At 52.4% G+C, this 25,755-nt stretch overlaps 2 protein-coding genes across 15 annotated transcripts in view; one reads left to right on the forward strand and one right to left on the reverse strand.

Moving 5' to 3' along the window:
- Positions 1-15: 15 nt before the first annotated feature.
- Positions 16-6,568, forward strand: NKIRAS2 (NFKB inhibitor interacting Ras like 2). Of its 2 annotated transcripts, none has more exons than XM_049859080.1 (4): positions 16-338; positions 3,518-3,625; positions 4,040-4,281; positions 4,900-6,568. In XM_049859080.1, exons 2-4 carry the CDS (start codon positions 3,532-3,534, stop codon positions 5,137-5,139), a joined length of 576 nt encoding a protein of 191 aa, XP_049715037.1. In that variant the 5' UTR covers positions 16-338; positions 3,518-3,531; the 3' UTR covers positions 5,140-6,568. The 2 variants fall into 2 exon arrangements, with proteins under 2 accessions (XP_049715037.1, XP_049715036.1); XM_049859079.1 differs by lacking the exon at positions 16-338 and adding an exon at positions 2,383-2,521 and having other exon boundaries at positions 4,900-6,565.
- A 105-nt stretch (positions 6,569-6,673) lies between these two features.
- LOC126062042 (transmembrane protein C17orf113) overlaps positions 6,674-25,755 on the reverse strand; it is a 50,944-nt gene continuing 31,862 nt past the window's right edge. For 3 of the 13 annotated variants that reach the window (XM_049859064.1, XM_049859065.1, XM_049859073.1), the window contains 7 exons: positions 15,328-15,476; positions 13,199-13,351; positions 10,675-10,840; positions 9,565-9,858; positions 8,811-9,007; positions 8,375-8,485; positions 6,674-7,911 (listed from right to left, as the gene is read on the reverse strand). In XM_049859064.1, the coding sequence (XP_049715021.1) occupies positions 7,678-7,911; positions 8,375-8,485; positions 8,811-9,007; positions 9,565-9,858; positions 10,675-10,840; positions 13,199-13,351; positions 15,328-15,476 (1,304 nt within the window). In that variant the 3' untranslated portion in view covers positions 6,674-7,677. Of the gene's footprint in view, positions 7,912-8,374; positions 8,486-8,810; positions 9,008-9,564; positions 9,859-10,674; positions 10,841-13,198; positions 13,352-15,327; positions 18,501-19,759; positions 21,542-25,169; positions 25,222-25,755 lie in introns of those variants that run through there. The other 10 variants (XM_049859071.1, XM_049859067.1, XM_049859072.1 and 7 more) reach the window with 10 other exon arrangements.

Consider the following 25,755-nt stretch of genomic DNA (forward strand, 5'->3'; position numbering starts at 1 on the left):
GAAGTCTGGAGGGTAAGAGCCCCCAATACTACCTTCCCGACCTTGGAGAGTAACCAGAGCTTCCTCCTGGGAAAAGCAAGAAGAGACACTTTGAGCCCAGTCCCCCAGCTTTCATCGGTCCCTGGAAGCCCTGCCCAACCAAGCCAGGGGAACGCAGGGCGTCTTCACCCCGCGCCTTTCATCCCCTTCCGATCTCCAAGCACCAACTGGTTCATCACCCTAATGACGCTGACCCTTTTATGAAGCTGCTTTCATGTCAACCGCCTGAGACTGCCATCTCAGCATTAAGCCTAAGGAGGGTAGCACGGCGCCCCAGTCCCTGCCCTGGAGTTTATAAGGTGAGGTTCCCTGCTCCACAGTGTCCCCAGGGCTCCCACCCCTCATATAAACTTCCGGCTCAGCACGCTTGTTCTGCTGAATGCAGTCTGGTTTGGGAACTCAGAGAGGACAAGGGCACAGCTTAATCGTCTTGGAACTCCCTCCCTCACCCAAGCCAATATTTGTGGACTTTAATTAAATTGGGAAAGGAGTTTCTGAGGTCAAAAATTAAGGGGAACAAAAATAACAAGGAAGCAAGGTAATTTTAAAAGGATCTACTTCCTACAACCAACCATTGGATAGAGAAGGATAGGAGAGGTTCAGTGTGGATTGAGTTTAAGAAGGCAGTACAGTGGTCTTTGGGTCATTCATCTAGCCAGTCATTCGATAACCTTCTACAAAGTGCCTGCTGTTAGGCTGAGAGGGCACACAGAGTCAGACCTCTTGCCCTGTTACAGTCTAATGCAGGAGGCAGACCTGTCTTTGACCATCTTCCCACTTTGTGATCTCTATAAGCCAACTTACCTACTCGTACAACTTTAATGTCATCTGTTATTGACTCCCAAAATATCTATCTTCAGCCTCTCTTTTCAATTCTAGATCTATATATCCAACTACCTACTGGACATCTCAGATGTGTCACAATTCTCCAAGACTAAGATATGTAAACTTACCATTTTCTCCCTACTCCTCAACAACAGAGAAAAACAAATGCTGTACTTATCGCTTCCTGAATTCCCTATCTTTGAATGGATTCACCATTCACTCTGTCACCAAATGAGAAAGATGGAAGACACCATGAATTTCCTCCTCTCTCTCACTCCTGACTCCCATCTTATCACCAAATCTTATTGATTCTCTCACCAAATATCTCCCAAATCTACTTTCCATCACAATTCAGGCTCTCATCATTTTTTTCAACTTAGAATACTGCAGTAGTCTCCTAACTGGTCCTCCAGTGTCATCTCCAATATTCCATCTTCAGCCAGAAATGACCTCCTTGAATCTGAAAACTGATCATGTCACTTGACTGGCATAAAACCTATCAATGGCTTCCAACGGTGGAAAGGATACAGTTCCATCTCTGCCTACCACCCAAAGCCTTTGACTTCTGGCTCCCTTCTATGATCAATATATTTTTTTAAACTTTATTTATTTTGTTGTTTAGAATATACAGTGCAAAACATACACCAATTCAACTGTTTCTACATGTACAATTCAGTGACAGTGATTACATTCTTCTGCTTGTACAACCATCTCACTTTCCTTTTCTGAGTGATCCTCCCTATTAACATAAATTCACTGCCCCTAAGGTTCCTATCTAAGCTTTCAACTTGCTGTCGTCACTTTAATCCTATATAGATCTTAAAAGAGCATACTGCTCAAGGCAGACTTTTTTTTGCTAGTTAAGCTAAATTATTGTTTGATTTTAAGATTTTAGGGGCTATTTTTGGTTTAAGGTTTAAAGATTATCTCAGGGCTCTACTATCAATATTGAACCCAAGTATTATTAGTTCCAGAAAATGCTATGACTTCTATCATATTTCCTCCTCTCAGAACACCCTTTCCCTCCAAGCTTTTTAAAAATTCTATCTCTTCCAGTTAGTTCTCCTTAAGGCTCGCTGACCCCAAGATAGACGCCCGTTTGCTGTGCTCCTATAGCACCTCTGTAATAGTACTTACCATGCTGTAGTGTAATTGTTGGTTTACATGTCTAGCTCTTACAGAAGGGGAAGCTCTGGTGGGCAGCTACTATGTCTTAATTGTGCACTTTTTTCCCAGCACGTGGCCCTGCACCTGGCACAGAGTAACTCAAAAAACAATAAATAATTGAATAAACGAAGGGTTACTGTGCTATGGTAGCCTTTAGAGAACATCTGGGCAGCAGAGACACCTGTACAACGTCCTGGGTCTTGGGAGCCCAGAACCGCGCGCTCCTGCGCGCAGCTAGGCCAGGTCCTGACCGTCATTTCCCCCGCCGGCCTCTGGGGGCGCTGTACGGGTGGCGCTCGCTCTCAGCGGCTGGAGTTCGTCTCGCGCGACGGAAGCTGGCGTGGGGGAGGGGCACGCGACGGGGGCGAGGCCAGACCGAGCCCGGAACGACCCGGGAGGAAGAGGGGAGTTTGTGCGACCGTGCTGTCCCACGTCTGGCCCCGGTGCACTTCCCAGGGGCCCGGCTGGGGAGCTGCGAGGGCCCGGGAAGGTACGAAGCTGGGAGGCCGGTCACTTTCAGCGCCAGGAATTGATTACCGCCTCCGGGCCGTTTTAGGTGGCAGGTCTCTGCTTATGATTCCTACTGGGGCGCCCCTCGTGGGGCAATCTGTGGCGGAGACCCCTTTGGGAGTCTCTTTGGGGGTATCCCTTAATTGGGTAGCTCTCTATATAGGGCCCACGTTGGAGGGATCTGTGTCAGGAACTTCCTCTGGAGAGGTTTTTGCGAGGGCCCCCTTTGGGACTGGTCTCTCTTATCTCTGCTCTCTGGGGGAATCTTTGTCTGGTGTGCCTTCTCTAAGAAGGGGTTTCTGTGTTCGGGCCTTCTCTGGAGGACATCTCAACTCAAGGACTTTAATATTATCCACCTGCGCAAAAATTATCTCCTTTCCGATGCTTTTTTTCCTTAGGTTCCTTCACTCTTTCCTAATTTATCCGATGTTCTTCATCATAGCCATGAACTTGACAGGGATTTACAGGAAATTAATTGTTGTCCAGATAAATCCTACGGGAAAGCTAATTATCCTCATTGATTTGCTCAGTCTTCCCCAGGGAGGAGGTGGATTAAGATAGATCCACAAAAGTAGAATTCCTGCTTATTTTATCGGTTTGTGGTTAAAAGGAGGAAACTGGGCCAGGGAAGGGGGCCATCATTAACTAGTCTTCTCCACATCCTGTGCACAGAAAGGAACTTGGCTAGTGGTTAAACCAGTGGCTGTCCTCCCCCTTTACCACAACATTTACTGAGCACTTGCTAGACAAGGTACTGGGTCATGTACTGAGAATAACAAAGATGAGTAAAATGCAGCTCACTGTCTAGATGTGGATGTGGATAGGTCAGTTCGGTACACCCGATATGAGTAGAGGATGGTGCTGAATCCCTGAGGCTATGCATTTGGTTCAGAATTTGGTCTCTCTGTTACAGGATGTCTACCCTCTGTTTTGATCCTCTTTCCTCACCTCACCCCATGTGCTTCTGTTTCTCAAGGTCAAAGGCAAACTATGGGGAAGAGCTGCAAGGTGGTCGTCTGTGGCCAGGCATCTGTGGGCAAAACTTCAATCCTGGAGCAGCTTCTATATGGGAACCATGTAGTTGGTGAGTGTTGGTGGGGATGGAAGAGGTTGAAGAATAAGGAGGGAGATTTGACCCCAGCAAGGCGAGGTTGAAAGCTGCTCTTGGTGGGTTTTTGCAACCTGAAGAGTAAAACCTATGTTGCAACCCTCAGTCATACCACAGTGAAAGCACATCCTCACCGCGAATCCAGAGGGAGAAAGCCCAGTATCCAAGATAAAGAGGAAAGCCCTCAAGTCTCACTTTTGCCCAGCATGGTGTTAGCATGAGGTTAACATCCGTTCCCCAGAATCACTCCAGTCCCGCCAGACTTTCAGTCCCTGGCCTTCTCTCTTCAGCCCTCACATTACTTCCTCTCCCTGTCTGGCCAGCCTATGAGGATATACTCAATCACTCGTGTTTCCCATCTCCCTCCCCCCTTCGCCTCATTTTACCCAGGTTCTGAGATGATTGAGACACAGGAGGACATCTATGTGGGGTCCATTGAGACAGACCGGGGTGTGCGGGAACAAGTGCGTTTTTATGACACCCGGGGACTCCGAGATGGGGCTGAGCTGCCCCGGCACTGCTTCTCCTGCACTGACGGCTACGTCCTGGTCTACAGCACGGATAGCCGAGAGTCCTTTCAGCGTGTAGAGCTACTCAAGAAGGAGATTGACAAATCAAAGGACAAGAAGGAGGTGCGTGGCCTAGGCTTGTGGTGGGAGCCCCGGTGGGGAGAGTGGGCTCTGGGCTGGCTTTGGGAGGCCTGGCATGACTCCATTTTTCACTCATTTCCCAGGAGGTGGGTTAGGAGATAGGGGCAGGAGTGGAGGCCACTGGAGGGTGCCTTCACCCCTAGAGGTTGCCACATGGTGAGGCAGGTTAACCAAAGAGGCTTTTCTTAAGTTTAAGGGGCGTCTGAGCTAACACATGAAGTCCTAATAGTCTTATTTTCATGACGATTCTGTGCTCTTAGCTATGAAGCCCCTTCTCTTCTCCAAAATTTTTCTTTAAGCTGTAGGCGTTCTGGGAATGCTTCCAGAAGTTTAAGTAGAAACTAACCAACTGTAAGTAGTAAGCAGGAATGGGTGATACAGGGCTTGACATGGAGTTCCTGGAGGGAGACTCAGAGGAAGCCAGCATTTGAACAGGGTGGAAAAAACAACATTTCCCTCTGCCAATCCATGGTTGCTAATCTAGTTGGATTTGAGACATCAGCCTTTCCTTCTCCTAGAATCCCTGGCTGGTAACCAGGCACACCCCCATTCTTGAGGTCCTTAGTGTATCTACAGGTCTGGCTGTCCCTTCTTTCCTAGGTCACCATTGTGGTCCTCGGCAACAAGTGTGACCTGCAGGAGCAGCGGCGTGTGGACCCAGATGTGGCTCAGCATTGGGCCAAGTCAGAGAAGGTGAAGCTGTGGGAGGTATCGGTGGCCGACCGTCGCTCCCTCCTGGAGCCCTTCATCTACCTGGCTAGCAAGATGACCCAGCCCCAGAGCAAGTCCGCCTTTCCTCTCAGCCGCAAGAACAAGGGCAGTGGCTCCTTGGATGGCTGAAGAGCTGCCATAACTTCATCGCCCTTCCAGCCCCATCCCAGTTTCTGGGGCTCGGGAAGATGAGCTGGGGGGGGAAAGCGGGGTAGGCAAGGTATCTTTCCGAAGGTCAGCAGAGCAGCTCCCCACTAGGCCAGCCAGCTGGGCTGTCGGGGTCTCAGGCCACCTTTGCTCCCTCCCAGCTCTGGGAAGTGCAAATAATCTAGATTAGTCCTCCCCCCAACCCCACTTCCAGTCCAGCTTTCATCATACCTGCTTCACTGTGACCTGGGACAGCTGTAGGTCAGTGTCCCTCCCACCTCCCCCAAACAGAAGCAGAGCAACCATTCAGAAGTGCCCAGTCTAGGGTCTGGTTCGTATTACTCGGACCCCAGCCCCTGGACTTCCTGCCAGCAACACACGCAGAGTTATGACAGCAGCCTGGACTCCAGGGAAACGTCTAGGCATCGTAGATGTGCATGTGGATGTGCACACATGCGTGTGTATGCTGGTGTTAGGGAGCGTCTTCAACAGACACCCGACCTTTCTCCTGTCTTTCCCTTAGCTGGAAGAAGGTAGCCTCCTGGGAAGTGTTTTAACTCCTTCCCCCAGATGTTTCTTTTCCTGCTCAGGAAAGCAGATGGGCCTCAATGGTTGAGGTGGATTGGAAAAATGACTGGGCTGGGAGTCACCAGCTGGCTTGGTGACCTAGTAAGGCCTTTACTTTTTCTGGGCTTTATTTTCTCATCTATAAGGTGATGGGAGTTGACTAGATGATCTTTTAGATCCTTTCCAGCTCTTTGATTTTATAAGGCCCTTGGCTTTCGGCCATCTGTGACTATCTATACCCCTTGCTGCTTCGTCTTCAAGGTGCTATGCCTACCAGCCAAGGAGGCTGGGACTCTACTCTCCTTTCAGCCACCAGGGGGCAGGAGTGCACTATCCAGTCTTAGTTGCCACTGTGGCCACTCAGTGCCCAATCAGCCAGTCTTCACACCTACCCCACTTCCCCGTGGGGGCTGGTCTTTACTCCTTCCCCGGTTGTTTTAAGCTAATGGCTAGACTTCTATTTATAAATTACTTGTATTTATATGCCTGCCACCGTGGTGAAGGCTAGACAAGGTGCTCCTTTAGCCCTTCCTTCTTACCTCAGATGCCTGAACAGAACAGGCAGACCAATAGCACCTTCCAGGGAGCTGACTGGACTCCTGTCAGGACTTGTATGGGTTGTGAGCTTATAACCCACAGCTTGTGCCTACTTAATACTTCTGATGTACACACCTAGCACAGGTGAAACACTATAGCAAGGCAAACTCCAGTACACGCCTTTTCTCCCCCAAACAGGAGAGCTAAGAAGGGGCAGGTGACCTTGGGCTGGGCAGGTAGGGCACGTACAGGCTCCGGTGTAAAGTTCATTTATTGATGATTGGACACAATAAAATCACAACTGCTTGTTATCAAAAAATTTCCCTTCCCTCCCTGTTTGTTCTCCCATTGGAAATATCTAAAAATACTAGGATACAGGTGGGTACTGGCAAAGTCCCATATTGTGGGGTGAGGAGGGCAGTGCTAGGGTGGGATGGGGTCTGTAACGCTGCCTTTAACAGCTTGAAAATGGGTCTTGAGTTTATCAGATTGGGTCCCAACCCTCAGCTTCACAATGGGGGCTTGGGGTTGCTGGTTGGGAGAAGGAGGGAAAGCTGAATTTAGTGCTGGGACCAGCTTCGGGTACAGAGTTATAGGGAAAAGCTCTTCATTAGGGAGTCTTGGGGGATTTAGTGTTAGCTGGGTCCATAATCTGAGGGTGACCTAGGCACTCCCCCCAAAAAAAGCTGGGATTCAGGGGGAATCAATGAAAAGTCAGGAGAAGGGGGCTTTTGTAGGGTTGATCATTTCCTGTATTCAAACTGGGCCTGGCCAGAACACTCTTACCTATCCCTGTCCTAACCCCATCCAGTTAAACCAGATGAGGCCCCCAAAAGCTTTCAGCCCCAGCCTCCGGCGCACCTGAGCACTGCTTGGCCAGAGGGCTTCGAGCTTTCCCTTTCTCCTCCACAGTCCCCCCACGTTCCCATGATCACCTTGTTCCAGATAGCCCTGAACTCAGACCAGCTTGAGACCCAATCTCATCTCCAGTGATTCTCCAGAGAATCCAGGGCCTCCTCCCCAGCATGGAAATGGAGGTCAGAGACTGTCCCCAGGCGGGGAGAGGCACATGGGTTTAGGGCTTAGATGAGAGCACCGTGAGGCTGGGGCAGGGATTTTGCATAGATCTTTGAGAATTATCAGTCAGCTCCCTGGAAACCGGAAACCGGGCTGGAAAATGCAGGGGTATCCAGGACTACCCCTAGGAGGTTGGGGATGGTCTTGAGACCAGGGGATACTGACTTAATCCCCAGTTCAGACAGGAAGTGAGGGGTTCCTGCCCTTCAAACTAGTCCAGCTCTTCCTTTTTGGGCAGGACCTGCTAGACTGTAGGTGTAGAAACAAAGGCCCTCTGGGGGTGAGGAGGAGCCTGGGTGACCAGTTGCAGGGAAGTCAGCCCTGGCCTCCCCAGGAGGGCTAATAGGGGGCAAAGACGATGGGTCCTGTGGCAGGGCGGATGGCTCCTGTTGGGGTACGAAACAGAGCTGGGCCCAGGATCGGAGCTGGGAAGAGGGTAGTGGCCGTGGTAGGGGCAGGCCGCAGGGCTAAGGGCCCTGGCAGGGCACAGATGGCAGCCGCGGTGGGGAGTGGACTGGGCAGGAAGCGGGCTGCCAGCGTCTTGGTGAGTTGCTTCTGCAAGGCCAGTTTTGACTACAAAGAAGGGAGAGAAACAGACACAGTCCCTGACCCCAGAAATACCACCAGTCCCTGAGCACCATCCTTGGGCTTTTTGCCACAGGGAAAACGTGCCTTTTAGGGTTCCAAATCTAAATCCTCCTCCTTCCCACCCCCAAACATCCATTCCAAAGGGCTTTCTCCACCACCTGTCTTCCTGCCCAGAGGGAGGAGAATATGGGGGGAGGAGTGGAGATGGTCTCCAGGAGATGCCCACCCACCCCTTGCTCCTGCCCCTAAGTTTACTACCCCAGCCCACCTCCCCGGAAATTCCTCAGGACAGATCCCACGACAGCCAAAAACTGAGCCCCAGCTCTTTGCCTGCCCAGGCAGCCCCCAAGGGGGTGGCTTCCTTCCTGTCTCACCCCGAAGTCCCCCAACTGAGCCTTCCTCTCTGTTTTTGACCCAGGTCCCAGCTGTGTACCCTGGAGACAGATACCTTGAGGATACTCACGGCCAGCGCTGCGTGCTTCTGTAGCTTGCTGTGCTGGCTAGAGGTTTTGGGGGGTTTCCCAGCCAGGCGGTCTTTGTGCCTCCTGCTGCTCATGTGCTGATGGATAGACAAGACAGACAGACTAGGAACAGGATGAGGAAGTCCAAGGACCCCAAAACTATCCTGACTTCTACCTCACCTTTCCTCTACCCATAATTCACGTATTGAACGCACTTACTGGGTACTCGCCCCGGGTAGGCCCTGGGAAGGAGAGGTGGCGCTTGGTCTTTGCCCTCAAGGAGTCCCCACCCAACTAGCCTCACCCCTCTTCCTCCAGTGCCTCTCTGCTCTGCCCCTACCCCCATCTTCTCTCAGGCTTCCTCTCCAGGCCTGCACACCCCTCATCCCTCCTCCAGCTCCAGTCCCAGCTCGCTTCTTTCACCTGCTTGAGTTGAGTCTCTGAGTTGACCTGGAGCTGGCAGAGAGCACAGTGGAAATGGGGGTTGGGGCCCTGCCGACCCCCTCGGACCCCTGTCACACGCTTGGCCTTGTGTCCGGCCCCTCTGCGGGGCACTGGGCGGCCCCGGCCCCTGTGGGGAGCCTCTCGCTGGCCTTCCACCATCCACCGATGCTTAGCTCCTGGGGGGAGGGAAAAAGACGGCCTGTCAGCACCCAAAAAGGGGAGTAAGGGCCGCAGAGACCCCCTCCAAACTGGCACAGCTTGGCTGTCCCATACACCTGGCAGCTGCGCTGCATGCCCATCCTCTACCCAGTGAGATTTCTCATCGTGTCTCCACAAGGTTCTCCCAAGCTTCTCCCATTTTGTGCCAGCCTCCCCTGAGAAGGGCCTTTGTAGTGTGACTGGGTGGCTTCCCCTTTGCTCCAGTGTCCATCCCTTCCCTGGTTCTGGCCTAAGGGGAGATGGAGCCGGCATCTCCTGCTGTCTCTGGAGTGACCCTCCAGAGGTTTAGTGACCTTCAGTTCTTGCTGCCCCAGGCTTCTCTTCCCAATTCCCCCTCCCCAGGGATTACGGAGGAGACCCAGGAATGCCCACTCAAGAACAGCTGAGCACAATACTTGCGTCGCCAGGCCCTTGAGCAAAGTGCCCAGGAACTCAAGCCTGCCCACACCTGGGGAGGGTGAGTCTCCCTGCCCCTGTCCTCCCCCCCGGACACTGGCTGGCGGGGAGCACGTACCTGTGTTGTGAGCCTGTAACTGGGAGGTGGAGTTCACTGTCACCTTACACGTGGGGCAGTAGAGGCGCCCCTTCTCGGTCCTGCCCTCCCCATTCACACTGCTTCCTGCTGCAGCTGCCGCTGGCTCAGGCCCTGGGGCCTCTCGCCCAGGTTCTGGGGAGCAGGGTGGGCAGGAGGAAGGAGAAGAAGAGGAGGCAGCATCCAAGAGGTTTGAGTGGGTTGGCTCCCTGGGCATGGGGTCCAGAATCAGTGGTGATTGGAGTGGGGGACCTGGAGAAGGGGCTGCAGGGGCTGCTGGGGAGATGGGAGACATCAAGTAAGAGTGCAGGGCCCCAAGTGGATTCTTGAGACCATGACTTTAACACTGACATGATGGGGGTGGCATGGCAGAGTGAAGGCTCCCTGGTGTTGGAATGACCTGTGCCAAATTCCACACCCAACTCTCCCACCAACTCAATGGGCAGACTTGGGCCTCTTTGGGCCTCGGTTTCCCCATCTGAAATCATAAAGTTGAACAGGCGGTCTCACAAAGCCCTTGTAGTCCTGATATTCTACAGTTATTTGCTAATTGTTCAATAAGCAGAATTACCCAAAAGACATGTAGTAGAATCTTCACAGCAGCACTATTCATAACCACATAAAACTGGAAACTACCCAAATGTCCATCAGCAGGAGAACAGATAAAAATAGTGGTATGTTCATGCGATGGGATACGATGCAGCAATGGAAAAGAACAAGCCAGCTATACGCAACAACGTGGCTGAATCTTACACCCATAATGAGGTACAAAAACAGCCAAACAGCAAAAGCCTACACACTGCATGATTCACCAAAACCAGGTGAAGCGGATCTTTGCTGAGAAAAGTCAGGATCGTGGTTACCCTGTGGGAGGGGTGGTGCCTGGAAAGGAGCCCAAGGGGGCTTCTAGGGTGCTGGTACCAGGCTGTTTCTTGATCTGGGCATATTCTGATTGGGGAAGTCCATTGACCTGTGCCTTTCCTGTATGTGTGGAACACTTCAACCCAAGCAAAAGTAATAAGCAGAAATCTCAACCACTCATCAGAAACCAGATTTGGAGAGGGAGAGGGTGGAGAAGAGTCCAGAACTGACCTGTGCTCTGCAGCTCTCTGGGGGCCCCACTGGCTGGAGTCGGGGCTGGGGACACCACTGCCCCATCCCGGGCCAGGGTTTGCGGCTTCTGCTTGCTTTTGGCGGCCTCGACAGCCTTGACTTTTCTGGCGTGTTTGTGGCCTTTATAATGTGCTTCAGCCTGGTTCTGGGGAGGGAAGGGTATGGTGTCTCCATTCATTCACTGAGTCCACGTGCCTCATCCATGTGCCAGCTCTGGCCTGGGGCCAGGTCAGAGGGAGGCGGGGCTCAGGCCACACAGGGGGAGTCTCTGTGGCTGCCATCATCATCATCGCAGCATGTGTTGGCTCTGACGCTGACAGAATGCCTTCTCATACATTAGCTCCAAGGGAAGCAGCCTCTGGCTTCACATTCTCACTCAGCCACTTACTAGCTGCATATATTTGAGCAAATCAGTTCACCTCTCTAAGCCTCAGTTTCCTTACCTGTAAACTTTGCGGTGACAATACCGGCCACATAGAGTTAAGAGAATTAAATAGGAACATGAATGACAAGTGCCTAGCATCTACAGTAGGTGCTCAGTCACTGTTAGTTACGCATTTACAAATAAACGAATGGAGAAAACAGAGCAGTCCTCATACCCTGGGGTATGTGCACCCCCAAACATTCATCCCTTTGCCCATTTTTTCAACTAATAGTTATTGAGCATTTGCTGTTTGCCAAGCACTGTGCTAGAAACCCTAGTGGCATAGTGGTTAAGTGCTACGGCTGCTAACCAAAAGGTCAGTAGTTCAAATCCGCTGGACGCTCCTTGGAAACTCTATGGGGCAGCTCTCTGTAGGGTCGTTATGAGTCAGAATCGACTTGATGGCAACTGGTTTGTTTTGGTTTTTGGTTTAAGCACTGTGCCAGGGGCCCAGCATGAAGGCATAGTACCTCTCCTAAAGCAGTCATCTCTCTGTCCATCTTTCTCATAACTGCTGTAATCTGATAGCCTGGAGGGAACCCCAAAATCTAGCCTGTCAGTGTCCTCCCTCCTTCGATCAAGGGTCCCTGCTTGCTACTTCCTAGCCCACCTCCCTCTGGGTCCCTGCAGTCTGATTTAGGAGATAATATTGGAGCCATTATCCCCTGTCCTAAAATGTGACCCAGCTGGAACTGAACTTAAAAGGACTCACAAGGACATACCAACTGGGCCCTGAGGTATAAAGAAAATAGCTAGGATAATCTTGGGAAACATCTTTTAGGGAAACTTTCACATAAAGAAATCATAAAACGTAGCACAAAAGACTTTCCACTCTTATCTTTTTCTGTTAGCATTTAGTGAATAGGGAGATTTGTTGGACCAATGAAGACCCTCCCGACTGTTGTTACTGAAACCTGTACCAATGATCATTAAGAAAGACAATTCAAGATGTAGGATTTCTAGCCGATCTGTGAAAAGGTGAAGCTCTCAATGGTTTTGTCCATTTGTAATGTTAATATATACCTATACCGATGACTCTGTAAGAAGATTCCTCCAATGTGGCTCTAGCAGCATGCTTGTCCATTTTCCCATTCTTGACTATTCTGTAATATCTCCTTGGACTCAGACAGACATGGCTCTGGCAGCATGCTTGTCCCTTTTCCCACTTTTGCCAGTTCTGTAATATTCTTTGGACTCGGGCAGACATGGCTCTAGCAACATACTTGTTCGTTTTCCCACTTTTGTCTATTCTGGAAATTTCCTTGGATTTGGGCAGACATGGCTCTGGCAGCATGCTTGTTCATTTACTGTTTTTGCCTCTTTGAATGTATGCTGAATAAAGCTTTCTTTTTGCTTTACTGTTAAACTTTGTGGTGTTTTTAACCCTACAACAAGTCCCTTCCTGGATCCTTTGACCACAGCAAGTCTGCTGAGGGCATCTCCCCCAAAACCCAGAGTTGTCTGGACAAAAGGCAAACCTTCCCTGGGAGGCCCAAATGAGGCTCCTCCACTACCTAGGGGCAGGCTGTGGTAGAAAGTACTCAGGCCTGGGCTCAAATCCCAGCGCTGCTGTTCACCAGCTGTGTGGACTTAAGCAAGTCACTTAACCTCACTGAGGCTTGGTTACCTCAACTGAAAAATGGGAATGATAATACCTCACAGATGTGTCATGAGAACTAAGATGATGGGCACAACAAACATTCTGTAAGCTCTCAGGTGCTCTGAGAACTCTACTGAATACCAGGTGGTTTCAGACCAGGAGCCAGAGTGGGCAAAGGTAGTCTCCTCTTCTACAGAAGGATCCAGAACATACAGAGAGGCATAAGATAAGGAAAGGGAATCCTAGAGGGACTAGAGCTGGGCAGCAGGGATGGAGGAATAGGATAGAGGAATCCCAAGAAAAGAGAAGAATGGGGTGGTTAAAGGACCAGGACCATCTCTTCAGTGACCAGGATAGAAAATACAGGCACCCTCTCCCACCTCCCACTGATTCTTCCCAATGAGACCCTGGAACCCCAGTCTCCAGCCCTTTTCCTGCCCAATCCCCTCCCCAGACCTGCTTTCACCACCCCCTCTCACCGCTGAGTTGAACCTCAGGTGACAGATGTTACAGGAAATGAAGAGCTTCTTCTTCAGAGGGGAGGGGACCCCAAATGTGTGGCTGATGACAGCTTTCTGGACTGGGTCCATCTGCGAAGGAGGTGGGAGGCCACAATAACTCTGGAGTCTACTCTGGGAAGGAAGGGGCAGTACAAAATGCTCAAAACTAAAGACTATTGAGGAGCGACTGTGGACAGACTCTAGGAAGAACTTTCCCATCCTTGTGGGTGTTAGACACAGAAAAAGACACAGCCCTTCTCTGGCTGACTGAGCTCCATTATCTGGCAGGCCGGGCTTCTGCTTGAAGGCAGGGGGATGGCCAGGGTGACCTCCATGATCTAGCAGGTGCTGGTGGTCACCTTGACATCTCTCGCTGCCCCTCTGGACTGTCTCGTTATGTTATGTTTTTTTTTTTTCCTCATTCACAAGAATCACAACTATTGGAACAGAGACTTGGGGGAGAGACAAAGAACCCCCTCTTTGTTGGAGTTTCCTTTCCCATATTGCAGCCTCTGTGCTGGGACCTGTGGGCTGTACGTCCTGTTTTATCAGCTCTGCCTGGACAGGGAAACCAGGGGCCGGAGGCTTCCAAAGACTTCTCTGGGGAGAGTGGCTGGGGGAGGGGGTTGTGAGGGGCAGCGAGTAGAGGCCAAGGCTTCCCTGAGTAGCAGGACTCTTCCTTTGGAACATGAATTTGTGGCGCTTTTTCCTATGGGAACAAATTTGTTTATTCTATCAAACCAAGCTCCCTTTCTCAGGGGCCTGGGTGGTTGGGCCAAAAGCAGAAGTTGTCTAGGCTTATAAGAGAAACTCGCCAAAACTTCCCATGAGAAGACTTCAGAGGCTTGGAGAACAGCATGGTTTTGGAAACTTCCCTGAACACAGGAAGAGGTGCTAACCCTCACAGTACCAGGGCAGGTGGGGCTGGGAACAGAACCTCAGAGGGAATGGCCTGTAGGCTCCCAGCACATTAGGACAACAGTGGTTTCCCTCACCCTTGAGGGACCACACCCTGGAAGAGTGAATATGTCAACAGGTAACAGGTGGGACCAAAGATCGTAGGTCCCTTCCCAAACATCCTGGACCAGGTAAGACTCTTCAGCACCTCTGCACAACTCTGAAGAGTGGGGAGGGAGGAATTCCTAAGGGTAACCAAGGTGGAATTTCTGACCAGCTTATCAGGATAGTGTAGGGCTCACCAATGATTAAATCTGATTTTTCGAAATTACGTAGTGGAGTAAAATTCGTACTCACTATACTTGTCATTCACCCACATTAAAAAAAAAAGACAAACCCATTGCTGTCGATTCTGACTCATAGCAACCCTATAGGACAGAGTAGAAGTGCCCTATAGAGTTTCCAAGGAGCACCTGGCGGATTTGAACTGCCAACCTTTTGCTTAGCAGCCATAATGACTATGCCACCAGGGTTTCCTACACTTGTCATTCACACACATACACATACGGAAATGCATAGACTAGTATACAGACACAGCACGTAAGTTTACAGGTACAGTTACAAATCAGAGACACGCAGAAAGATACACAGGCTCCTGTCACACAAATGGCAGCACACAACCACAGACACACTCGTTGTCCCCCAAACCACACCAAAACACACTTCAGAGGTCAGATACCAAACGCAAACATAGTACACACACACAGAGACACGAAGAACTCTCAGATACACAGACACGTAAGAATTGTTTACAAACACACACGCTGGACATCAACACACTGACACACATTCACAAATAACAGAGACCTACACAGACATAAACTAAAAAAGGAAGGCACACCCAAGCTGCACACAGACGCACAGAGATCATCCATAGCTGTCCCTATACAAAACTCAAGTGAAACTAGATTGTACAGGCCCCACGGGACCAGCAGCTGTGGTGTTGGAGGCGACGCCATTTTTGTTCCCTAGCCTAGGGAAGAGCTGGTTCCAAAGGTCCTTGTTGGGGGAACATCTAGTCACTCGCAGGGATGCTGGAGAATGAATTCCTGGAGAGACCCAGTTGCAGAGAACCAGACCCTCGGAGTCCACTTGCCCTGCCCACCCACCAGTTCAGCTGTGCGCCCCCCACCCACCAGTCCATCCCGTACCGTGCTGAAGTTGGGGAAGAGACTGAGCGGGGCTGCACCATTGAAGTGGAAGGCGAGCAAGTGCTTGAAGTCCAGCGGGGGGTGCAGAGGCCGGGCCGGCAGGGGCAGGGAGGCCAGCAGGGGGTTGGGGGTGCTGGAGGCCAGGCCTGCTGCAGGAGGAAGAAGGGTAGGGTCTGAAACGGGGAGCCACAGGGCCCTCTTCTACCTCCGCAGCCAGAGCAAGAGGCTGATGGGCTTCTTGGGTGTGGAGCCAGGGCAGAAACTCCTGTTTCCCTCTTCACAAAGTAGCCCACCCAAGCCCGGGGCAAGGGGCCCCTGGGCCCTATAGCCTATTTCCATCATCCTGATGGTGTAGTGGTTAAGTGCTATGGCTCCTAACCAGAAAGTCAGCAGTTTGAATCCGCCAGGCTTTTTTTTTTTTTTTCTCCTCATAGCTGGGGTACCAGAGGCAGCATCCACAGGGCAAGGCTCCCAGTCCAAGCGAAATACCCTTCCCCACTTATAGAGGCAGCAGAATGGCTGAAATTAACCCCCAAAGGGAGTCTGGCCACAGGAGGGGGCAAAGGAGCCAGGGCAGGGCCCTGACACACATATCACCATGGAGACTGCAAGATGCACTGGGTTTTCACTTTATTGTAAATTAAAACCAAACCCAGGATGCTTGGGGACAGGCTACTGCCCTCCTCTCTCACTCTCTATCCCCTCTCCTGATCTCCACACCATTCATAGTCAGGGCTGACAGGAGGGGGTGGGAAGACCATGAGAATCTGAAAGGGAGTGTCCCCCCAGCTCTAGGGAAGCCCCAATTGCTTTCCCAAGGAGGCAAAACCCCTCCAAAGGTCCTGGGTCAGGCCCTGAGGTACAGCTCTGTGGTTCTGGAGTCTTTGGTCTTCAAGGCAAGGGCAGGGGAGGGCCAGGAACTTGGAGAGCCACCAGACTTTAAGAACAAAAATTAGAAATTCAGTCCATTTGGGACTTTTTTAGACCATGTCATTTCAAAACCAAAAGAAGTCCTTTGAGATTTTTGTGTGTTAACACTACGAAAGGTAGGATAGATTTATTTTACATTTAAATATTTATGTCTATCTACACGGCCACATACAGAAAGGCCATCAGGCAGCCTGTGGGGGTGGAAGGAAGGAGGCCACCACTGTCTCCACAGCTGTGCCCTTGAACTGTTTATGTGCAGAGGGGGTACTGTGCTGTGTGTCAAGAGCGAATAAGGAAGGCCCCAGTTCCCCAGTCATATCTGAAGAGAAGAGATACTGCCAGGAGTGGGGCTAAATAACAGCGAAGGACCCATTCTCTGCCCCTCAAACTGCCACTTCCCAGGACCCAGTTTTACTCCTTCTAGCCAAGACTGAACTCTTCTAGAGTCAAAACTTGGACCAAGACCAGAAGGGGAAAGGATGGGCTACTCCTCACCAAACTTTGGAGAGAACAGGAGCCATTTAGGGGGCCCCAGACCCCAGCATCTCTGCCTACTTGCCCAGGTTCCTCTTCACAGTCCACAAGATAGGGTTAGCATGGAGCAGAGGAAGCCCGGGGAAGGTGGATGGGAGGCCTCAAACATCTGGGAAGCCACAGTTAGTAGGTCAGCCTGGGAGCAACATCACGGTCAAGCCTGGCTTGGCCCATACGGTGCCCAGGGCCCCAGACTGGCTGGATTGAGAAAAAAGTGGGCCTCCTCACATGAGCTGCGACCCCAGGAGCCCCTTCCCCCACCCACTCTCTAGGAACTCTATGGCCAGCGCAAAGTCAAACTCTTGCAGCGGGGGCCCGTCCACAGCGATCTTCACCACTTGGCCACTGCGGCCTTCCCCGGCCCCCGCCGGCCCCCACCACCGCAGCTCCCGGCTGCGGCCGACCTTGTCCAGGAGGCCGGCGCCCGCGGGCAGGGCCAAGGCCAGTGCGGCGAGAGCTGCGAAGTCCGGGAAGAGCTCATGCAGCTCGGAGTGCGTGCATGCCAGCTTGGCGCATAGCGCCCGCGGCCCTAGCCGCCCAAGGCTGCACACCACGCGCTTGAAGAGCGCAAAGTCACCCAGCGCGCGCTGGCGCACCACTGCGGGCGCGAAGGCGCGCAGCAGCAGGCGTAGCGCCCCCTCGCCGTGAGTGACCAGCTCCTCCGGCGCCTGTGGGTAGCGCCGGGGGTCGAAGACGGCAGCAAAGGCGGCCACGGCGTCCAGCGCTGGCCCGGGGTAGGAGTCCCGCAGTCCTGTCCGCATGGAGTCCAGGAAGGCCCCCCGCAGCCGGTCGAAGCCCCGGACAGCGGCCTCGGAGTAGCCGGCCAGCTCCACACCGCGGTAGGTGCAGCGACTCTCACCCCCTTCGGGGCCTGAAGTCGCCAGTTCCTGAAGGAAGCCCTGGAGGCGGGCCCCACCTGAGCTGCGTTGTGCTTGGAGGGAGGCAGCGGTCGCCATCACTAGGGGCTGCAGCAAGGCCAAGTCTGGCTCCTCTGGCTGCAAGACAAGTGCGAGCTTCTGCACAGAGGGCAGAGCGTCCAGCAGCAAGTGGGTGAAGGCCATGAAGGTGAACTGGCGAAGAGCAAGGGCCAGCGCCCCAGCAGTGGGAGAGGCTGGGGCTGCAGCCTCCAATGTGGGCACCAGACGAGGCCAGGCCTCAGCCACTGCTTCCACGATGGGCAGGGCTGAGGCCCAGGGCACTGTCCGTGGCCCTGCCAAGTCAATAGCTGCAAGGTCCAGTGCAGCCCGGAGCTCAGGGACCATGTGGGAACTAGGGCCACCGTGCAGACGGAATAGAGCATCCAGTATGCTTTCATATTCACCCAGGTAGGAAGGGGGCTTGGGGTCTGTCCGGCCAGGGAGGCAGTGTAGCTCAGTAAGCAGTGGGCAGGCAGCCCGGAGCTGCAGGCCCACACTCCTTAGGCGGTCACTGGGGAGGCTGGAGCTGAGCCAGGCCAGCTTGGGTGCGGGCACACCGAAAGCCTGCAGGATGTCCAGGAGGTGACCAGCAGTGGCCTCACCCTCCTGTAGCTCCACACTGCCCAGAAAGGTGGTGGCAGGCTGGCCATCGCAGGGGGACACTGAAGTGGCAAACAGGGCCAGACTGTGGGACTCAGGCCAGTCCTTCATCTCATCCAGCACCAGCCCCACATATGGGGATGCCCTCAGGCGCTGACAGTCCTCCGTGTGCAAGACACTGGCAATGGCCACCTAGGGCAGCCAGGGAGAGAAAGGGAGGGAGGACAGAGTTAGGCTTGTTCTGGAGGGGGAGGCAAGGAGTGCAGGGTAGTGGCTTTGCTATTTGCTGGCTGTGTGACCTTGGGCAAGTCACCTCACCTCTCTAAGCCTCAGTTTCCTTAGCTTCAAAATCAGGCTAATAATACCTGCCCCAATCTCCTCACAGGGTTGTGGTGAGGCTCAAATGAGCTCATAAATGTAAAAGTGCTTTATGAATCATAAAGTGCTCTAGGAAGGCTAGTTTTTCATTGTGTTTTTCTATAGCATCACCCCAGAGTCTGCCTTATTCCTGGTATTCATACTCCACTACCCAGGTTGGGGGTTAACTGATTGACACATTTATTCCCAACTCCTGACCAGTTATGCAGGGTCCCGGCTGTGTAATCACTGTCATTTCTCTGTAGGATAAGATCAGCCCCCTGCTCCTACCCCAGCCCCCCAGGACCCACACAGCTGGTACCTAGGACAGAAACTTCAACTTGGATGCCTCCAAGGGCCGTGTAGGTGACACTGAGCATAAAGTGGAACCACAGGGGATGGTGAAGACCCTGGCAAGCCCATGTCCTGCTTTCCAACTCCACCACTTCTTGCCATAAAGGCATGGTAGCCTAGCTTCTCAGTTGTTGTTGTTAGGTGCCGTTGAGTCGATTTTGACTTATAGCGACCCCATGTGACAGAGTAGAACTGCCCCATAAGGTTTTCTAGGCTGTAATCTTTATGAGAGCAGATTGACAGGTCTTTCTCCCACAAAGCCTCTAGGTGGGTTCGAATCATCAACCTTTTGGTTTGCTGAGTGGTAAACTCTTGTGTCACCATGGCTCCTTACAGCTTTTCAGTGGAAGTCACAAATCCAGACTTTTCTACAAAATCTCCTGATTTTTCAAGTTGGAAACTGATTTAAGTTTTTAAAAAACATTATGAGAATCAATAAAACACATCTGTGGGCCAATTATGCTCCCGGGCCACCAGTTTGCAACCTCTGGCCTAGGTAGTAAGGGGAGTATCCCTTTGCCCCTGAGGACAGGGCCTGCTCTGGCCTTATCACTGTTATATCCCCAACAGTTGGCCCAGGACCTGGCACCTAGAAGGCCCTCAGTGAAGGCCCTGATGGGTTGAGGCATGAATGAAGTGCCCTGGCCCATGGTGGGCAGGGCTGGCATGCTGGGGCTGTGCCCACTTGGCTCAATGACCTCCCTCCCCAAGCCCTCCCCATGCCTCTGGCTGCCACCCACCTGCATATCCCTCACCCTCCTGGGGCTGTAATGATTGTGGTGCTCGGTGCCCAGCAGTGCCTGGCATAGGTTGAATCTCTGTAGCTCCAGCAGGGCAGAGCAGCGGTCATCGGGCACATCCTCCTTGGCCATGCAGTACACGGTGGTCAGCACAGCCACTTTGGAGGGGTCCACCTCCACCTTGACGCCCCTAGAGGTGGGGGTGGAAACCAGGCCTGGGTAGGCCCCTCCTCCCTCAGCCTGGCCCTCGAAAGTGGGCTGGCCCTGGTTGACGGCCAGAGCCTGGCGGTGGGCTCCCGAGGTCACATGGCGCAGCAGGGCATGGCGCTGGAAGTTGTCAGTGCCCACAGTGAAGGCATTCTCGGCTTTGCCATGCTTGTTCCGCACCAGGGCCTGGCGACACTCGAGGCAAAACATCAGCTTCCGCTCGTAGTCAAAGTCCAGCCAGGTAAACTCCTCTTTCCAGTGCTCGTTGAAATAACGCTTGCACTTTTTGTTGGAGTTGGAGGCCTCTCCAGCTGGTTTCTTCCCAGGGGGCACCATTCCTGCTTGTTGGGCAGAGGACCTCCAGCCCCCACCCAAATTCTCTTGTCTCCCCAGGCTCCCCCACACACAGAGGCACCTCCCTATGCAAGGGGAGGTGGTGGGAAGGCAGGAGGGGGGCAGCCCGCCAGGCTAACGGGGACCATCCATCTAACTTATTCAGGAAAGCTTATTTCTGCTCCACCGGTGGGGGACTAGAGATGAAAGAGACAAGGGAGAGGTGTTAGGGTGTCCAGTTTAGGGTTGGGTGATAGGGTTCACACTGCCTACTGAGCCCTCCCCAGCTCAAGGATGGACTGGACTCAATGGGGCAGGGGCTATTGGGAGTGGGCGGAGTCATGCAAAAGACCATAGTGAATTATCCAATACTCTTAAAAAAAAAAAAAATTTTTTTTTTTTACTATGGAGGAATGGGGACCCCGCCCCCTCTGAGGGTCTCTTTCCATCCAGGACATTGGCTTTGACTGCTGAAGCAGCTCAGAACTTGAAAATGTCAGAGCTGGAGAAGGACTAGGCACCATCTACGCAACCACATTCTACAGATGGGAAAACTGAGTCCTGGAGACAGACAGTGGTTCTCAGGCCTTAAAAATGATTTGTGGCTGAATCAGGACTAAAACTCAGACCTCCTGCCTCTAGCCCAAGGGATAGCTGGTCGCTTCTGCCCATTGTCATGAATTCCACCAGAAGGAAGGTAGCACTAAGCTGAACTGCTTCCAGAGCCTCAGGACAGGAACTGGAATTTGTTTTCTTTGGAGGGGTCCTCCTTAAACACACACACACACACACACACACACACTCACCATTCATGCACACCTTAGTGTGGTTCTGTGAGGGGGTACCTAGAACTGAGAGGTGCTTGGGCGGAAGGCAGTTTGCTGGTTACTCTTCACCTGACTCCCACTGCCATTCCCCTAGGCCCCCACCCCAAGCAATTCAGGACTGGAAGGCCATGTCCAGCTACTGACCCAAACCTGCCAACTCCATCTCCTAATTCTCTCTCAAATCTGTCCCCTCCTCTCTACACCTAATAACAACAACCATTTATCAGCATGAGCGAGCTGGACCCTATGCCAAGTACTTGACAATGATTCCATGAGGAGAGAAATTACATGCAGTCCCCGGATTATGAGGCATTCCGTTCCTAAATCTGTCTTTAAGCCAAATTTGTGTGTAAGTTGGAACAGTTAGGTATGGTTAGTATCTAACATCAGTTAGTCAAATGCTTGTCTTAGTATTTAGTACATACTGTACCTTTCTATACATTAAAAAAAAAATTAAAGAAACACTTCCAGGTACACTAAAACATCTTTAACATAATTATACAATAATAATAATGTTTTGATACATGTCACAAAGTAGCACCCATTTGTTATTACAAACCATTTTATGTACGTCGAGTTTTTTATATAATACCCTTTACTGGGTTGGTTCCTAACTACCAGTTGTACATAAGTCGGGCATTCATAACCCAAGGACTACGGTACTCTTGCAAGTCCTCTGGGAGAGAGGACTTATCCTCAATTTGGAGAGGAGAAAACTGAGATTTAGCGACTCCAAGTGACTTGACCGAGATTCCACAACTTGTACGTGGCTGAGGCAGAATGAGAATCCAAGTTCTCCTGACCCCAAAGGCTACCCTGAGACCCTGTCCTGACCACCCCTCTCCCACCAGCTGGCAGGCGTCTCATTCCCCAAATTTGTCTCCACCCAGCAGCCAGAGAGAGCAAGTTCAAACACCAATCCAGCTACGTCACTCCCTTGCTTCATCTCTTCCATGGTGCCCCACTGCTTAAGTCTACCAACTTCACTGTGAAGCAACAAGACCCTCCCCAGCCTCTGAGTACCCCCAGAGCCCCCAGCCACTCCCGTCTGCTCTGCCAACTCCAAAGGCTTCCCATTCCACCCATACCGGGCTGTTACCCTCATTCCTGCCTTCACCCTCTGTGCCTCCTCTTTCCCTAACCGAATTCGGTTCATTCCTGGAGAGCAGTTCAGGCAGCCCCTCTGCCTCCCTGATCCCTTCACCCTGGGCTGGTACTCATCCTCTGGTCTCCAGTAATTTCCTGTGCATAACTCGTAGTAACACAATATGGTGAACACAGGGATTCTCTATGTATCTCTGCACTTGGCTCCTGGAAGGCCAAGATCACATTTGTCTGTTTACCCCAGAGGCTACTCAGAAGAAAGTCTTGGAGATCTGCTTTGGAAAGGTCACAGCCTGAAAAACCCTATGGAGTGCAATTCTAGTCTGCACACATGGGGTTAGCATGGGTCGAAATCGACTTGACAGCAACTGGTTTGGCTTTTTTGTTTTAGTGACTGTACAGGGCTGGACATGTAGGTGCCTCTCAGTAAGAGCTGGTTGTTTAAAAGAATAAAAGGATGAATTTTGCTATATGAAAAACTTCCTGTTTCTGAACTCTGAGGAAGCAGTGGCTGTCTTGTCCCTCCGGTACAGCACCCTAAATGAGGCCTGGCATGCACTGGGTGGTAAAATGAGGGCAGATGAGAGATGAGTGGATTCCCAGGGACAGCCCCACATCCTCTGCTTTGCCTTCTCCTTCTTAGCCACACCTCAGCCTCCAATGTCATCTCCTCTTCTTCTTCCCAACCTCAAGCTGTCCAAGAATTTCAGAGCCATCTGTGCTGACTACTCTCACATGTATAACCCCAGACTGGGCCACTCCCCTGGGCACCGTGCCTCTCCATCCAACCACCTTCCTGACTTGTCCAAATGGAACTCTCAATCTGTTCCTGCAAAATATGCTCTACCTGCCCAGGTGCTCCAGCCAGAAACCGCTTCTTCAACCCCCACTGTCTCTCACTCCTAGGACCTATTCCATCCACAGGTCCTGTTGGTTCCACCTCCAACACCTACCTCTAACTCATCCCTTCTCTCCATACCATGGCCATCATCCTCATCCAGGCTGCCTTCATCTCTTGCCTGGACTAGATCAGTTGCTTCCTAATGAATTAAAGGTTTCCACTCTTAGCCCTCTTGGAGCCATTTAGTTCCCAGAAGCCAGAGGGGGCTTTTTAAAATGTACTAGATGAGGTCACTAATCTGCTTAACTTTTGGTCTAAGGCCAGCACCAGAGTCCCTTTCAAGGCCTGCAAGATTCTGCCTAATGCCTGGGCCTTACTGGCTGCTCCAGTGACCACTTGAGCTTCCTTCTCCTTCCAGCTATACTGGCCTCCTCCCCAGGCCCTTTGCACATGCTGTCCTATTCCATTTCCCCTCTGGTCTTAGCTTAAGGGTCCTCTCTTCAGAGGAATCTTCCCAGACTATCCTTCCCAGAAGTCCCCCTTCTCTTCTTTTCTGTCACCGTCCCCTATTCGTTCCCTCTCTTGCACTCCCCATAGTTCACAAATCTCTCCTTTTTTCTGTACAGCTCTGTTGCCTGGCTGTCTCTCTTTCCCTAAAATGTACATCCTCTGAGAGCCAGAAAGGTAACTACCTTGTTTATGTCTGAACCCCAGAGCTGGGCACAGTGCCTGGTACCCAGCAGGTGCTCCATAAAATTTGGAAAATGAATGATTAAGGAAGAGTAAGCTCTAAGTATAGAGAAAGCAATGGAGTGGGCGCTTGGGCACCTGTTGGGTGCTTAAAACAGCTGCCTTTGACATCATTTCCTCCCAAGAGCCTGTGATTCTGTGACCTTGTCCAGCCCACCATCCACAGGACCTAAGAATGGGAAGGGGCGCAAGCCCAGGGTGACACCCTTCTGGAAGCTTGTCAGACCCTTTCTGCCTACCCAGAAGCTGGCTATCCTGCTACATTCTGCAGGGGAATAAAATGAGTCTCAAACCTAGGGCGTTTTTGATGAAAGAGCAAGAAAGTAGGTATGGATATGGGAAGGCGATGATTCTAAAACTGCACTGTCCAATATGGTATCCACTAGCCACATGTATTGGACAGCACAGATATAGAGTATTTACATCATTCCAGAAAGTTCTATTGGATGACATGCTCTTAAAAAACAGGTCAGAATCCACTGACATTCCCCCCACCCTAACCTGAGGGGGACCAGGCTGGGTGGGGTGGGATGTAAATCATGATTATGTTGGTCTGGAGTCTCTGGGTGGAACAAAAGGTTAATGTGCTCAGCTGCTAACCACAAGGTTGGAGGACCACCCCAGAGGCACCTCAGAAAAAAGGCCTGGTGATCGACTTCTAAAAAGTCAGCCAGTGAAAACCCTATGGAGCACAGTCCTACTCTGTCTGACACACGTGGGGTCCCCATGAGTTAGAATCAACTCTATGGCAACTGGTTATGTTGATTCAGTTGTGACCAAGGGTGACCGCGAGGATACACTTGTCACTAACCCAGGTCTGCACACCTTTCCACACCCTGGCCAGCTAGACAGAAGTGGAGCAACTTGAGAGACCCCTGGGATGACTGTGTAGTGGTCTAGTCCTCCCACGCCCACCCCAGCATATAAACCTCAAACCCAGTATATGTATTTGGCCCCAGGATCGTGGTTCCCAGCCTCCTCCCCCGGCTCCTTTGGGCTCCAACAGGACCCCACTCGGAGAAGTCCATGCTCCAGACCCAAGCAGGGGTGGGGCACCTCTTCCTCTGGCAGCCCGGGTGAGGTTGGGGCTCCCTTGTACCCCCTCGCCCATCCTCCCCGGGGTTGGGACAGGAGGACTGGGGAACTTCCTCTGGGGGGCGCGTGAAGGAGGAGCCCTCGGATCGGTCCCGCAGAGGCACGGGGCCTCCACTCTGCAGCCCCCGCCCCACCCGCAGGGCCCCTGGTCCCGTGTCGCCTGCCCCCTGCCCCCTGCCCAGAAGCTCCGGGAGGGGGCGCCCCGCCCCGGCTTCCAGCCCGCCTGGGCTCTCCCCGCCCCACACACACTCACGGAGACACGGGAGCCACCATCTTGGGTGGTGGACGCTCTGGCCGCGGTCTCTTTGGGCTCCGCTGAGCGACAGCAGCCACTAGCGGTAACCGGGGCGAAGAGGCGCCAGCAGCCGGCGCAGACCGGGGTCGCGGGCGGGCGGGGAGGGGCGGGGCGGGGCGGGGCGGGCGGTGCCCCAGACGGAGCTCACCTGGCCGCGCCCACCTGCCGCAGCTCGCACCCCGCGCGCTTACCGGGCATCACCAGCAGCCTCCTCCCACTGCCTGCGCTGCAGCAGGAACGACTGAGGATAGACCGCAGGAAAGAGGTTTGCCCGGGAGCTGGAGGTACACGAGTTCCTTCACGCATCCCATTATCCCGCGGTCCTAGAGGAGCTCACGGTCAGTGAGAGGCAAACAGGTAGAGTGCTTGGGAGGTTACAGTCTCCCAAGAACTCAGAGTTCTGAACAAAGTGCTTCAGCATCACGCAGGAGCCAGCAGTTAGCTAAAGGACTGCGGTGGAGTCACTTAGGCTTCACAAGAGGGTGAGCGAAACTGTACAAGGGGAAGGGCATTCCAGCAGTGGGCGGCAGAGCTACATTGAGAA

The sequence above is a fragment of the Elephas maximus genome, chromosome 19 (assembly GCF_024166365.1).
Source record: "Elephas maximus indicus isolate mEleMax1 chromosome 19, mEleMax1 primary haplotype, whole genome shotgun sequence".
Classification (NCBI taxonomy): domain Eukaryota; kingdom Metazoa; phylum Chordata; class Mammalia; order Proboscidea; family Elephantidae; genus Elephas; species Elephas maximus.